Source organism: Anser anser (genome assembly GCF_964211835.1).
Source record: "Anser anser genome assembly, chromosome: 5".
NCBI classification, from domain to species: domain Eukaryota; kingdom Metazoa; phylum Chordata; class Aves; order Anseriformes; family Anatidae; genus Anser; species Anser anser.
The window spans coordinates 41,301,644-41,316,306 of NC_139725.1; the positions used below are offsets into that span (position 1 = coordinate 41,301,644).

The 14,663-nt window shown below is 36.4% G+C and overlaps 1 protein-coding gene across 11 annotated transcripts in view; it reads right to left on the bottom strand.

Annotated features, from left to right (window-relative positions):
• Positions 1 to 14,663, bottom strand: part of SLC25A21 (solute carrier family 25 member 21) — a 253,932-nt gene that overhangs the window by 10,471 nt on the left and 228,798 nt on the right. For all 11 annotated transcript variants that reach the window (XM_083837791.1, XM_083837795.1, XM_083837792.1 and 8 more), the window contains 3 exons: positions 12,746 to 12,805; positions 10,822 to 10,929; positions 5,723 to 5,887 (listed from right to left, as the gene is read on the bottom strand). In XM_083837791.1, coding sequence (XP_083693917.1) covers positions 5,723 to 5,887; positions 10,822 to 10,929; positions 12,746 to 12,805 — 333 coding nt within the window. The remainder of the gene's footprint in view (positions 1 to 5,722; positions 5,888 to 10,821; positions 10,930 to 12,745; positions 12,806 to 14,663) is intronic.

Here is a 14,663-nt window from a genome sequence, read left to right on the forward strand (position 1 = left end):
GGAAGAAAGGCTGTGAAATTCTAATCTTAGGGAGGGAGAGGCTGGTACGGATGTGTTCAGGTGGTGTGGAGGCAAGCAAACTCCGGACAGGATTCAGCAGTAATCAAGAGAAAATGATGTAGATCCACTGCAAGACCCCAGAAAGTGTGAAAACAAAAAGGTGAAAGTAAGTCTTGTCACTGTTGTGGTAACATGATGCTTTGATTCTTTTAAAGAATAGTCACAATTTCTGTTTGTGACTGAATCAAGATTTGACCACAGCGTTATGAACAATTTCATAGTTTTACTCACCCTGAACTTTTGTGCATCTCATGCATTTACATAGTAAACTCTTTATTGTAAACTACAGCTTGCTGTCTGATTAGTATAATGATGTTCTGATCTTTGTCAAGATGCATAGGAAATGCTGAAATAATAACAACAATAAACACGTTGATGAACAGGAAAGGCATTCCAAAATGCATAGTCACAGCTGCACTTTGTTTGAATTCAATGTGCCTTTTCACACTGGTATTATCTCAGATTCCTCCTCGAGTGCAATCTCATTGCAGTCGACATTTATTTAAGTTTTTAAAATCCATCTGTCAGATGTCTGACAGCATAATAAGATGAGTGACAACTACTGGGATAAATGTCCTGGCTGGTCTCCAGAGTGTGATGACTGTCTGCTCTACAGGGTAGACAATTTCAAACAATTTGCAGTTCTCTCAGTGATCTTTTTTTTTCTTATTTTTTTTTTCTCCTCAGAATTCAATTTCCTGATAGAATTATTAATCTGAATCCAGATTTATAGGAAGTAATATCTACCATTTACCTTTTTGCCATAACCTTTTGGACCCTTTGGTCAAGGCTAGGCCTCCGTTTCACTTATTCCTAAAACAAACATCTGCACCAAAGAACTTTTGATGCAAAAAATAAATAAATGAATAAATAAATAAAGAGACAGTAAAAACAGTCTCAAAATGTACAGAATTCTGGAGACTCAGTCGGTACGGTCAGCAAGAGAAGCAGCAGATAGATCTGTATTTGTTTCTCTTGCTGATCATTACATTTTTGTAGATTATTGTTAGAAGGAGAACACCAAACAGGCAAAAGAAACTCGTGCTCAACCACTTTGGCTCCTCACAAACTTTTTTTTTTTTTTTTTGGGTTTGTATCTTTCCAAACACAAGCACCATCTTCTCTGTTAATCCCATAGCCACCTCTACCAATGACATTAAGTTTATCCAAGAGAGGGTATCTAGTATTCTTGTCATTCAATGTTCAGTGTACGGTTTTGCAGCTCCTAAGGAATGGCCACCTGGAAAAACACCAGCTACACTGGTAAAAACAGAATCAGGCAGACAACTTCATGTGAGGCTTCTGCTGTAACTCCAGTCAGCTCTCCCACATAGAGTCAGTCTACACAGATCATCAGACCATTCATAAACTACTGGGGTTACAAGCAGGTCACCTCTTCTTGGCATCATTTAGACATTAACTACAACTCCCTTACAATTCCTTGAAGCAGAAACTGGCACCCAGGAACGGACATCTTTTTGCTTAACCCCTGCATCCAGTACCTATCTACTATCATCTCCAGTCTTAGTTACACAATTAGTTATGAAACAGGTGTAAAAAAAAAAAAAAAGTAGCTCCATGAATACCAGAACTACAGAAGTTTAATGTCTTATGAGTTCTTGTCTCATGACTTACTGACATTGTGTCTAGAAAGGTGCAAGCTCAGACTAAGGTTTATTTGGTCTTTTTCCTACGAAGTTCATTGTTCAATAAGACATAAGTTCTCACTGAAATTTTCCCTCAGCTACAACACTCATAAGACATGCTTGTAGGATTGCTCTTCCTTTTAAATGATTATTTGTAGGTCTTGTAAGAATTTAAATGTGTGTGTCTCTCTACCAGCTTTGGTTGAACCTGGCTTTTAGTTTAATCATTATTCTCATTTCTATAGGAAATCAGATAACTTGTGTTTCTTCTTCACATTTTTCTTTTGACCAAAGATTCCTCTCCTCAAATGTCATATCTGTCTTGCCTACAGGAATACCATAGAACAGGAGCAGGTGAGGTAGAAAAGGACTCTCCCCCTTTGATACAACATCTTCTGGTGAAAACGGCCAGGGCTGAAGTTTTTAAACAACACAGACTGTTGCTTCAACAATCACAGGGCACCTCAGATTGGAGAGTACTGATCAGCAGGTGGCTTGTAACGCTGTACTGGATACAGCACTACCTTTTTTTTTTTTTTTAGTTTACAGATCATCCTGAAACATGATGGTAGCTCTGAGGTTGTTATATTGACTCTAATTCAGTCTTCTCCTAAATCAACTTGGTTTACTATTTTTCAACTGTGTCACACTACATGTCCTTTGCACTGTCTGTTTCTACATATAACTTTTACATTGGTGTAGATCTGAAAACAACTAAAAATAAAACCGTGCTCTGCATTCTTATTTATTTGACAAGATGAATAGCCTTTTTTGGTTTCCCATCTCTTCTTTGCCTACAGAAGTTTAGAGTCCTTTCTCTGACAAAACAACACACTGCTCAGCTCCTGCTGTCCGGTGCAGCAGCCCTTTTAATAGGAGGCACATCTGTGGCAGCTGGAGCAAACAGTATCTGACTTGAAATGAATTTTGCAGCTGGCCACGATTAAAAGGGGGCTTTTACCAGGCAGTTGAGTTTTCATATTGTTAAGAAATATGACAGCCACTTGGAGGTGGTAGTGAGCAAAGGTTTTAATGAAACTAATGTTTACCATCAAACCAAACTATGATAAAAATAAAAAAAGTGAGAGCTGCTGGAAGCCTATGAAGTGTGCTATAAAAGCACGTGCCATAAAACTGAGACGATATAAATTTTCAGACTAATTTGATTGCTAGTGCAGATGTATAGCTGTTAATGCTCTATGGGTGATACATTAGTGGCAATTGAAACAAGTCTGGCTTATTCCATGTTCAGTAAACAGAGCATGAGGTTGGCTGTAAATGGTCTGTTTAGCAGAATAGACTGAACATATGAAAAATTATTCATTATGAACATTTACAACCCACACATGTCATTTATATCATTTGACCACTCAACATAAAAAGTTTATTGTTTTTGGCAAAATAAGCTGCAAACATCCTTAATTGGGATGCAAATTTAATGCACAGTTTAGCACTGTTGACAGCTAAAAGGCTCATACGGACATTTCCATACATTTTTCCATTTACATTACAGATGGTGAACAGCAGATACATAATCAAGAGCCAACATTACTTCAAGTGTAGTATTCGTATTCCATAATTTTTATATGCTTGTCAATATTGCAAGACTGACTTCTGAGATTTTGTTTCCAGGTGAAATATACAAAGCGAAAAAAATAAGTTTTGTAATGAAATCAAATATGTGAGAAAACATGAAAAGCTATAACTGTCTAATATTTTTCAGACTAACCGCAAAACAGCTTCTATGAAATTAATTGTACAGGTTTGATAAGTCTTGGTCTCTAGCACTTGCCTCCTGACACAGGAGATTTAAGTTATAGACCACAACATAGTGATGGATGCTGATATTTTCCAATCACTGAGGCGAAATTCAGTGCATATAAACACCTGAGACACACTGTTGGCTAGCACAAGCCAGATGAGGCATGAATTACACCCCTGTTAAACTCAAGGTAAGACTTGCATCGATTTCAATGGGAGTTTGGTCAGAATTTCTGGCTATGTCTGTATGTACAGAGAATTGTCTGTCACTGATGCCAGCTGGCCTAGAATGTCCTATTAACTTTATTAATGCCACTAGGTGCATACCAGCCAAATCAGAGTGCCTGCATGAAACCTGCCTATTAGGAATGGTTCCTTGCCTGCACTAGCTCCCAAGCCATACCCAGAAACAGTGCTAGCTGGCCTGGGACAGGGCTGTGCCAGGCAACCCTGAGCAGCACAGATGACTGAGTTTCAGTGAGGCTGCTCGATTTACTAGCTGAGATGTAGCTACTGTGCAAGCCACTGTGCACGGCACTTTGCACTGCTCAAGCACAATGCAAACCTCTCCACTTACCTGCAGTTAACACAATCTAATCCTACATTGATTACATTGCATTTTGCTTTTGATAGTATGAACAGGACAGCTGGGTCATCAGCTGACACCACTCACTGAAGTAACTTCTCTTTCATCGTCTATATGTATTTAAATTTATGCTCTAGATATTAACAATATTCTGTATCATACAAAACCTGTACAAAGTGCTAGTTTCTCTTAGATTATAATGCTCTGAGTCTTTCTAATCATATAATAATTGTTCCTCCCCCTCCCCTTTTAATCTGAAAGACTAGTAAAGAATGCTTACACCAAATACTATTACTATTCTTCAATTACTATGCAGAGAAACTTAAGAATTTCTATTGAAGTTGTATATAAGCCTCTGTCCTTATCTGCACATGGTTCTGAGTGTTCTCCATAGTAACTACAATTTTTCATTTTTCCATCAGCATAAATGTGTTTACTCCTATCTTGATATCAAGCTATACTTGTGCCTTGAGATTTTAGAATGTGTGATTAAAGTACGTTGTGAAGTATGCTTAAATACACTAAAAGAAACTTGTAGAAACTTGTGGGTTAGCTGCTCTTGAACAATTCAATTTACTGTAATGATCTGCAAATAAGAAGTGGAGCTTTTCTCCATTTATACAATGTTGCCAACAAAAATACCAGGCTACTCAGAAGCATAGAAAAAAAAAGGTGTTGCTTCATCTGGGAATAGAAACTGATCCCGTTTGATGTAAATTGCAGCTTCTTATATGAATATCACTACATATTACACCTGTGACTGTTTAACTGTCATCATCTAAAAATCACATTAGTGAAAATACAGTTCAGTAAGTAACGTACTGGAGTCATTAATAAACCATTAACTGTTGCTCATGCAGCCATTTAGAAAGTTTCCTGTATTATCACATTTTCATTAGTAAAATTTCTCTTTGTTATAAAGGGAAATGCTTCCTTCTTTATATAAAGGAATATAAGACTACTGAATAAAATTGCTTCAAGGGCAATTACAGCTATATTATTTTTTTTTTCAACTTACTCATAGGGCATACTACATAAAGTCCCTGTGCATGACCCTGTCAGTCCTGTTTTGGTCTGGTTCCCTCCCGTGTGGGTAAATCTGACCCGTCATCCTTCAACACCAGGTTGAACTGCCTTGAGTAAATAGGCCCTGTACATGGCCAGGATACCTATGTACTGCAGCTCTGCCTTCTCATCAAGCTTGGCCACTTACTTGGTGAATACTTCTAGACGTTCTAGAAATTGCTTTTTCTTTTCCAAGCCAGTTTACCACAACAAACAAACAAACAAACCAAACACCACCGACAAAACAACAACAACAACAGACATACATACATACTTAACATAAGCATAATACACCTGCATCCAGATTTCTGTCTTTTTACACTGCTACTGTGGTATAAAGGGATGTTCATAAAATTGGGAATTCAAATATGACTGTTTTATCTATACTCAGCTTTGCTTAAAAAGTCACAAGTACAAATCCTTGCTTTGATTCATAAATCTTATCATGAAAATGCTATAGATTTCTGCAAAACAGAGAACTAGGTTAGTCACCAGTTAGTCACTGCACAGCTTTGCACAGAAAAATACAGTGTTAAATAAATTGCCAAGCCTCTTATCTGTTTATCTGTTTATCTTATCTGTTTGCATTGTATGAAAAACTTACTTTATTGACTGGAAGAATGTTTTTCACGTTGAAGTAGAATCCAAAGTAAACCATGTTAAAAACTCCATGACGGCCCAGTGTTGCAGTAAGACCTTTGTTGAGTCCTTGGAGGCCCAAACCATTGGTTTTAATGATCTGCCGAGCTTGAACAAAACTAGATGGTTGCTACACAAGTTAAGTAAAGGAAGGAAGAGATCATCTTTAGAAAAAGAAAACAATAACCACAGCCTCATTTCAATCCTGTTGACAAACAGTGTTGCCAACTCTTGTCATTTTATCTTAAGTATCACCATAATTATTTTCGATAAAAAACAAAAATCATCACTTTTCTGATTGCAGAAAAAAAAGGTGACAACATCCCTAAAGCAAAGATAAAGCTCTTAAAACAATAATTTAAAAAATCAATCAGATTTTACAGAGAAAATTGTGTCTTTGAATGTGTGAATTTGGCAGTAGTTTTTTTTATCACTGAGCTTTGCTGTTAGGACTGTGACAGACGAAACCCTTGCACAACTAGAGCATACAACAATTATTCTGGACAATTAGAAGATTAAAACAGCTTCTAGAGTAAAACCAATGGCATGGGGACATGCATTGTGGGAGAATGATGAAAGGACAGAACTGGAACAGGAAATTTGAGAGCCATTATGGCGAGGGAAGCAAGCCATTGGGAGACACAAATTGGAGCAGCAAGAGACGCTGTAAATATGTGTGTTGAATAGCAGTTCCACATTCAACGTTAGGAATCGGGTTGAAAGGCGACAAAAAGCATATATATTATCTGGGAGTCCTTCTGTATCCTCAGGTTCTTCATGCTGTTAAGAATGCAAACTGCTGCTTTAAAATACCGACTTTTAAAGAAGTTACTGGATACACAGAGCTTTTAAAAACTGGATTACATGTTAAAAGTTTTTCCGTTACATCTAACTTTAATATTGGAGTACTGAAAATCTAGAAAGAAGGTGTAGATTTTTTTTTTCCAAAACCACACAACTGAACCCCCTGTTTTGCATTCCTAGTGCATGTATTTGACTTAAAAAGCATAGTTAGATTTTGAAAACTGGAATACCCATATACATTCCAAGGTACAAATTTAGGAAATTGACTTTAGAAATCCTTTTTTGAAAATAACAAGCAGAAGGCATAGAAATTCTCTTAGTCAGCCTACTGCTACTTAATGAAAGCCATCAAGGAAGAAACTTCCCCAGGATCCACATATGTAATGATCAATTCCTCTGACAGGATCTGCCTGACTACATACACAATTGATCTGTATCACAATATAATGTGACACTCCGAATCAGGTGCTCCCCTTCTGAAAGGTCTCCTCTACTGTTTTAGCAGAATTACAGAAAAGTTATTTTCAAAAAGGTGTTGACTTGAGTTTGGTTTTCTCCAATGCATAAAGCTAACTCTGGGTAACCAAATATTTAATTAGAAAGGCAAAACATGACTTCCACTGGGATTCTCAAACAGGAAAATATAGAAGAATTTTGACTACAACGCTCTGAACACTGCTAATTTCAATACACTTATTTGTTTAATGTCTTTCCATTTCAAAATATCACTATAGTAGATCAACACCATCAGCCAAATGATCCCTATTTATCCGACACAGCATATGATTGCTTATTTAGGTGACTGACAAATGTAGTCTTTAATACTAAGTTTCACTCTGGTTTTTTTCATACTTTGTAACTAATGTTATCCTCTTAATGCTCTGCACATATTTTACTACAGTTTACTTTTCTAACTACTCCCCAGTATACAAATCAGAATCTATTAAAAATGTAGATACCCAAATGGAATATGGTCCAGATACTAGCAATAACATCCATTCCCATGCAAAAAAAAAAAAGGGGGGGGGGGAATTAGATCTTTAAAAAATAACTAGTGGTCCTGAATAAAGTGATTTAAGCTGAAGACAGCAACTTTCAATAGTAAGTTGGTCTCAAATACAGATTTACTCATGACTCACAAGGGAAGCCTGCCAGTTGCCGTACACCAGAGATAGGATTCATCAGTCCAAATGTAGATGCCTGAAATGTCTACATCTAGAATCACAGAATCATAGAATGGCTTGGGTCGGAATGGACCTTAAAGATCATCTAGTTCCAATTACCCTTCCACAGGCAAGGATCACTAGATCAGGTTGCTCTACACCTGAGCTACTCAAAAGGACTCCCTTTTTAGCAATAGAGAGGGCTCTCCTAGAGAACAATTTACCAGACATCTAAAATGTCAGCTGACCTTGCCACAGAAGGTCTATATTTCTGTACTGATGATGGAAGGACCTTATGATGACTAAGTAGGAGGAATTCACTGTATAAACATTCAGAGTTTGACTCACTTCAGACACTTGTTGACTTATACTTAACAGACACCTAGACAGCACAATCTGGAGTCAAAGCCTTCTCATTCTAGAGCAGAAACACGTATTTGTTTAATTGATCACAAATTGAAAGTGAGAAGACTTCAATCACATCACCATCTATAGCCAGTGGGTTTTCCATGGCTACAGGGAAAAGAAAGAAACAAACAAACAAATAAAGAAAGTGTTGGGACTTCTAGCAATTTACCTAAACAAAAAGTGTTGTGTTATTTTTACGTGTATCAATTCAAATTACAGAAGTGCCAATATGATTTATTGTGGCCTTCCTCTTTAAACCTATCAGCCCTAGAAAGATGATCTGGTACCACAGAATAATTCAACTGTCACTGTAGTGTGTGAATATTTACTTTGGGGGTGTGCAGGAGTCTGGGTGTGGGTTTATGTGTTCATGCTCTTCCTTGTTCCTTTAAACAAGATATATTTATTATTTCAATACAATAGCCAAAGAAATATGTGACCTGCATTAGGTTTCATCATATAATATGAAAGCTGCACAATGGGATAGGTGCATACTTAAACCTTTTATAAAAACAGTGTATGGTAATGAAATGAGTGTACCATTACCCTACACTCTGTAATAACATGCAAGTGCTTCTCCCAGTAAGCTTGAGTTTACATGCTTTAGTATGGAATGTCCTTTAACGTATTCTTAACGAGAACTTGAGATCGTGGTACTGAAGCCACTAGAGTTTTCCTGATTTACTGCAAATTCTAAAATTATAATCCTTTTGAAAAGATATTTTAAAAATTGATACCTCCGTGATTTAATCACAATTGTGATTTAAGAAATTCAGTACCTTGGATTATTTACATTAGGGCAAATAGACACTTTCAATCATATTTTAAGTGTAAACTAGGTTCCTAGTTGAGTCCCAATAGCATTCTTTTAAAATTTTATTTGTATGACACTATATTCTGATTTGGAGTATGTGAAAATTTGCACTTAATTAAATTCAAGGAATTTTCACTTAATACAACTCAGTTTTTGAACAGCGATACTGTGATTATCAGAATATTTTGAAGGTCATCAGGAAAGGACTGCTGCAATTAAAGTAATTCATTGCATAAAATTTACTAATTAAAACATCATGGTCTTTATAATAAGTCTGAAATAGAGAAAAAAAATAAAATGTATGAAGAGAAAGGATATATCAATCTCTTGCAACTTTACAGGAACTAGTTATCTCAAAATATAATACTGGTTTATTTGTATCCAAAACCAGAGATTTTTTAAAGATATTATTTGTTTCTTCACAACCATGAAACAGAAAGATCAAGAATATCTACCTGCTTTACTGAGGAGCAAACAGGCTGAAAGAGTAGTAGTCCATAATTTTCATACCACCTTATTGAGAAAGAAATCTTCTCATGCACTGCTTTCTCCTGCTTTGTCTTTCTCCTTGCAGGATCCTAACCATTTTACTCTCATACAGTATTAGCTCTTTGTTTCAGTAGTGTTGCTGCTGATGATTAAAAAATGTCTAGGCTGGACACTTAAAGCAACCTAACATCTCTTTTGCATGCATTGAAAATATAATAGAAATTTACCAAATGTTTTAAAATTTATTCTCAAAGAGAATGCTTCTCTGAAGGAGTTACAGTCGGTGCCAACTACTCTATGACATTTGGAAATTAGCAGCAATATTTTGCCAAAGTGTCCCTGAAGAGCATGGCCCAAACAGCTTATGTAAATGGCAAGTTGATATATCCTGTGCATCCCCCAAAAGGGTTCAGTTTGTGAGATGAGTGATACAAGGCATGCAAGCATTAGTTCTGACAAAGCTTATAAGAAGAATATGGAAAACTTGTGCCTCACCAGGGATCCATCCAACATTTTCAGGCTTATGTGACTTGGCACTTTTGCCATAATAGGTAGAGCTGATTTCTCAGAAGATTTTGAAAGAGATGATTTGTCATTTGTTAGTCTTATTCACTGAGAAAAAAAGGAAGGAACTGTGTGACTGCCTGCCTTCTTCACTTTTGCCTGGAACATTTTCTGCATTAAAAGTAATTGAAACTGGTGCATTCTCGTGAACACGAGTTTGATGAATCATTTTTCACCAGTTTAATCTTTTTCCCCATTCATCAGTAACCAAAACCATGGACAAAGTCAGTTTCACACTCTGACTTTGAACAAAACAACATTTCAATAATAAAACTCTGAGGAGAAATAGGACTTTCAATTATCACCATGCTTTATTATATAACTATTTCCCATTTTGTGCCTAGAAATGTAAAGATTTATACCACAAATAAATTCATCCAAGCCTATAAAACCTACCAGCTACATTTTTAATATAAAAGGCATGCCTAGGGCATAGGTCCTTGGTGTCTTATGGCAATCTTCTGTGCTCACTTGAAGTCTGGAGCCTGCCAGAGTAAATGTGTACAAGGGTCTCAGAATTGTACTTCTGGATAACAATTCCTCACAGTGCTGCCCCACTGGCTGCTCTGGAGGGGAGGAGGTGTGCTGCAGGCACAGGATATCTACAGTGGAAATGCTGGCTCAACTGAAAATACTCTATGCATCTTGATGCATATCTGACAGCATCATCTACTGAGTCTCCTCCCTTTTTCCATTTTTGTTAACCTTGTGGGAAAATCATTTGCATCAACCAACTATAGTATAGATATTCCAGTCTAAATATGAACTTTGAAGTGCATTATACTTAATAAAGCAAAAAGAAAAGTGGAACAATTCTCATACCTCTGTGAAGGCATTCCGATTGGTCTGTAAGGTAACCTTTACTACTTCAAAGGGGTTAACCACAACTGCCTCTGTTAATCCAGATCCCAAGCCAGCAACTGCAAATGCCTAGGGAAGTTAAATCAATCAATACGTAAAAATCAAGTAGTAAAATTTCCCATATATCAGATTATGAAACTGAATGATACAATGAGAGATTTCAGTAATGTGGCAGTACTACTACTAAACAACACTAGCCCTTGATTAGATGCTGACAGTTCATGAAGACAATATGACAATAGCCATAAACCACATTCCAAAAAAATACAAAATAAAATGTCATAGCACTGTCAATGAACTCGCTTTTGAGCTATAAGAAAAACTGTGGTATTGATTTATAATGAAAACATGAAAAAGCATTGCCCTCATGTTAACTTTGGGTGGAGTCTGAGTAAAAGCATAAATGCAGTTACACAGTACCAGAAAAAAATAAAACTGCACAGAGCTTTAAGTGTATAACATTAACACATTAACTTAAAAAAAAAAAAAAAGGAAATGTAAGAAATTCAAATAATGCAGTACTTAAGCAAATTACATAAGGAGCAGAAAATTCCTCCTAAGTAAATATCCAACCTGAAAAAGTTTATATGGGAATAAGTGGCACATATGGAAATGTCGGCATTCTCTACAAGGATGAATTAACTCCGTGTACTTAAAAGCTGATGGTACATTACAGCCATAGAAATGTTGATATTCAGTACTCTGCTTTCCATCAGGAAACAGCATTTATAAATACATGAATTTCTTTGTAAGAGAAAAATAGTTTAGATATTCAGGTCAATTAAGAAAATTCAGAGGGGTTAATTTTTGTGATCACTTTACACATTTATTGCATCAGTTTGTTGTCTCTGAACTTTCTAGGGGCTGTAAAGAGTCCCAGGACCACAATGCAATAAGCGTATTTGCTGAAATTCAAGGAAACGAATGGTAAGGAAAAAACATTACTAAGACAAATAACTTATTCAATACAGAGAGTTTTGACCTGGGAATATTGAGAGCTCAGGTACAGAATGGTAAATTAGAAGGGTAGCAGCAAGCTCCAGCCATAGTACCTTTGCCTCCAGCTGTACTACCATGTTACCAGCAGATCTATTTTTCCAGTGTAGGATGGGAACATAACATATCCCTTTTACCACCAACCAGCAGGAAGCCATCAGGAAGCTGGTGCTAATGTATGCATCTCTTTCAACAGCAGAAGCTGTCTTGATGAGAACTCTGTTGAATCACCTAGAATCATTCTGTGTAGCTTAGACCAGAATCCCTCTCAGTCATCTTTTCCCTCACTACCATGGCTACCTTAGAGGCAAAAATGCCTCCAAGTATTGCACCAAATAACGTGCAAGAATGCTGGGGAGTCTGGTGGCTGCTGCATCTGCTAGATGAATTGGAGCAGCTTTTGGTCAGCTATGGCATGTTTACAAGTTTCCAGCATATTTTACTCCAAAAAAGATGATGGTGTACCATAGGACTCTTATCTCTGTTCTTTCCACTTTCTGGAGAATAGGCTCTCTATTTACATCTAAGGAAGAGATATTATCACATGAATAAAAAAATATTGACAATGTTCAACATTTTATTTTGCAAGACTGAAAAATGACAAGCTGCATAGAGACTCTTCTATGGTAACTGTCAATAACACTTTAACAATGTTAAGACATTTATTTATGACATTATTATTAAGGCATTTGATATAAAAATTAATGTAACTATCATTTCGGCAGATTATGTTATCAGTGTTTCAAAGGGACAAGTCTGTTCTGAGAAACTGTGATTTGGTTGACCAGACCCCTTTATTTTTGGGCTTCTTCTAATATGGGAAGAAACAGATGGGACTGTTCAGAATATAAATATTAAATCAGAACATGAAGTGTTGTATCATACATACCAGTCCTGGTGGTAATGATGCATATGCTAGTAGCTTCTTGTATTGTTCAAAGGTGAAAAACTGTAAAGAGAAGTTAGATTGAAACTGCATGGGAAAAAAATTATGAGTTAATTATGCAAATTAGTAAAACCAAACTTCAGTGATGTTCCACTACCTCATATCTTGACTAGCCACGTGAAGTTCTGCAAAAAAACATAAGCTACTTTTTTTTCATGCTCTCTGTAGCAGTGTTTGATGTGCAATAGTAGACTATTAGGCTTCAGAACTGATTTTATTAGTATATCGTGCACAACAGCAGCATAAATGCAATTAAGGTTTTATGTAAGAGTTCACTTACAACATACAGTTCTTGTTTCCAATTTATTATTTTTCCTCTAACATCTAATTTTCATACACTTGTATAAATGTAGTAGTGTAATACTATACAGATACTATTATTTGCCACCAGAAGTCACCCTCATATTTAATATATTGCAATCATCTTCACATTTCTCATGAGAAAAATGTAATTGCAGATTTTGAAGACAGAAAGTCTGTAGATTTTTGTAGTTTTTCACTGTCAACCCCATTAATTTTCAGAATACCTTTTTTTTTTTTGTGACATCTTCTCAAAACCGAAGCAGAATAAATTAATAATTTTGTTCTTCCAAGAAGATTGTTGAGAATAATCCTGACTGCACTGAAGTCAGTAACAAGCTTCCCATTGACTTATGCAGAGACACCTTCACAACTGACTTCCTGTTCTGTAGGCACAAACTCTAAGATGCATCAGTCAAGGTATTTTTAAAAGAAAGTGTGTTTGTGATATTTTATAAATTATAAGATGTCCTCTCAAATACAGCCCTGGCCACCCTTGTTCAAAAAATATGAACTCAGACTACAGCATATTGAAAACACGGTTGCCAGGATCCTAAGGAGAACTTAAGTTTTTTTTTTAAGAATGAAGACTGAAAGAAAAAAAATGCTTGTCATGTTTAGTCTAGCAAAAAGGAGGCTGCAAGGGAATGAAAAACAAGGAAAGGAGAGAGAGATGTAACAAAAAAGTGGGTACAAATGGGTATAAACTACTCATAAATGGATTGTGGCTTGACATTAGATGAAACTTTCTCACAGGCAAAGAAGTGGGGTCCTAAAACAATCTTCCAATGGGAGGGTTCTTAATCACTTGTTAGAGAGAGTTTGATAAATTTCTGAAAGGTAAACAGGGAGCAGCAGGGGACTAGACTTGTTAACCTAAGAGATCTTCTCTAGTCCAGTGCTGCCATGAACAGCAACACCCCTTGAAGCCTATCTTGTTTCTAATTCATATTCAGCAAATATGTTGCTGAGGCCACTGAAAAAGCACTTCAGGCTGATGGCACATAAGATAGTTCTGAGGGCACTGAAAAAGAGGCTAGAGCATGAGGAATGAGGATAGCAGAAAATCTTGTGGGTTATAAAGAGTAGATATTTGAGTTCCAGGGAAAACTAAAGATAGTGGAAGTGTTATTTTATGTAATTTTCACAGAAGGAACACTATGAGGCCTGGAACTAAAGCTCACTATTTGTGAGACATGTCTATCTATCAAGTATTCACTATTTTGTGTGCAAAAGGAAAGTGGCTTTTACATGGCATGTCCAGTATTACATGACTGAACAACAAAAACCTGTCACAGCTTCACCAAGACTGCATAAACACAGGTGGATATTTACTGGAGCAAGAGCTGTCACATCCCTATATAGCAAAAATAAATAACTAAAATCTCTTACCTTCTTGGCTACTTTCCAAAGCTAACCTGTAACACTTAGTTTAGAGCAAGCTGATTTCAATGAAGGTGGGATCCACTGAAAGTCTGTGCATTTCACTCCCATGTATGAGACCATGAACACTCACATATCAACTAGCCATGAATGTGACATACTGTTTCACCATGAGAAA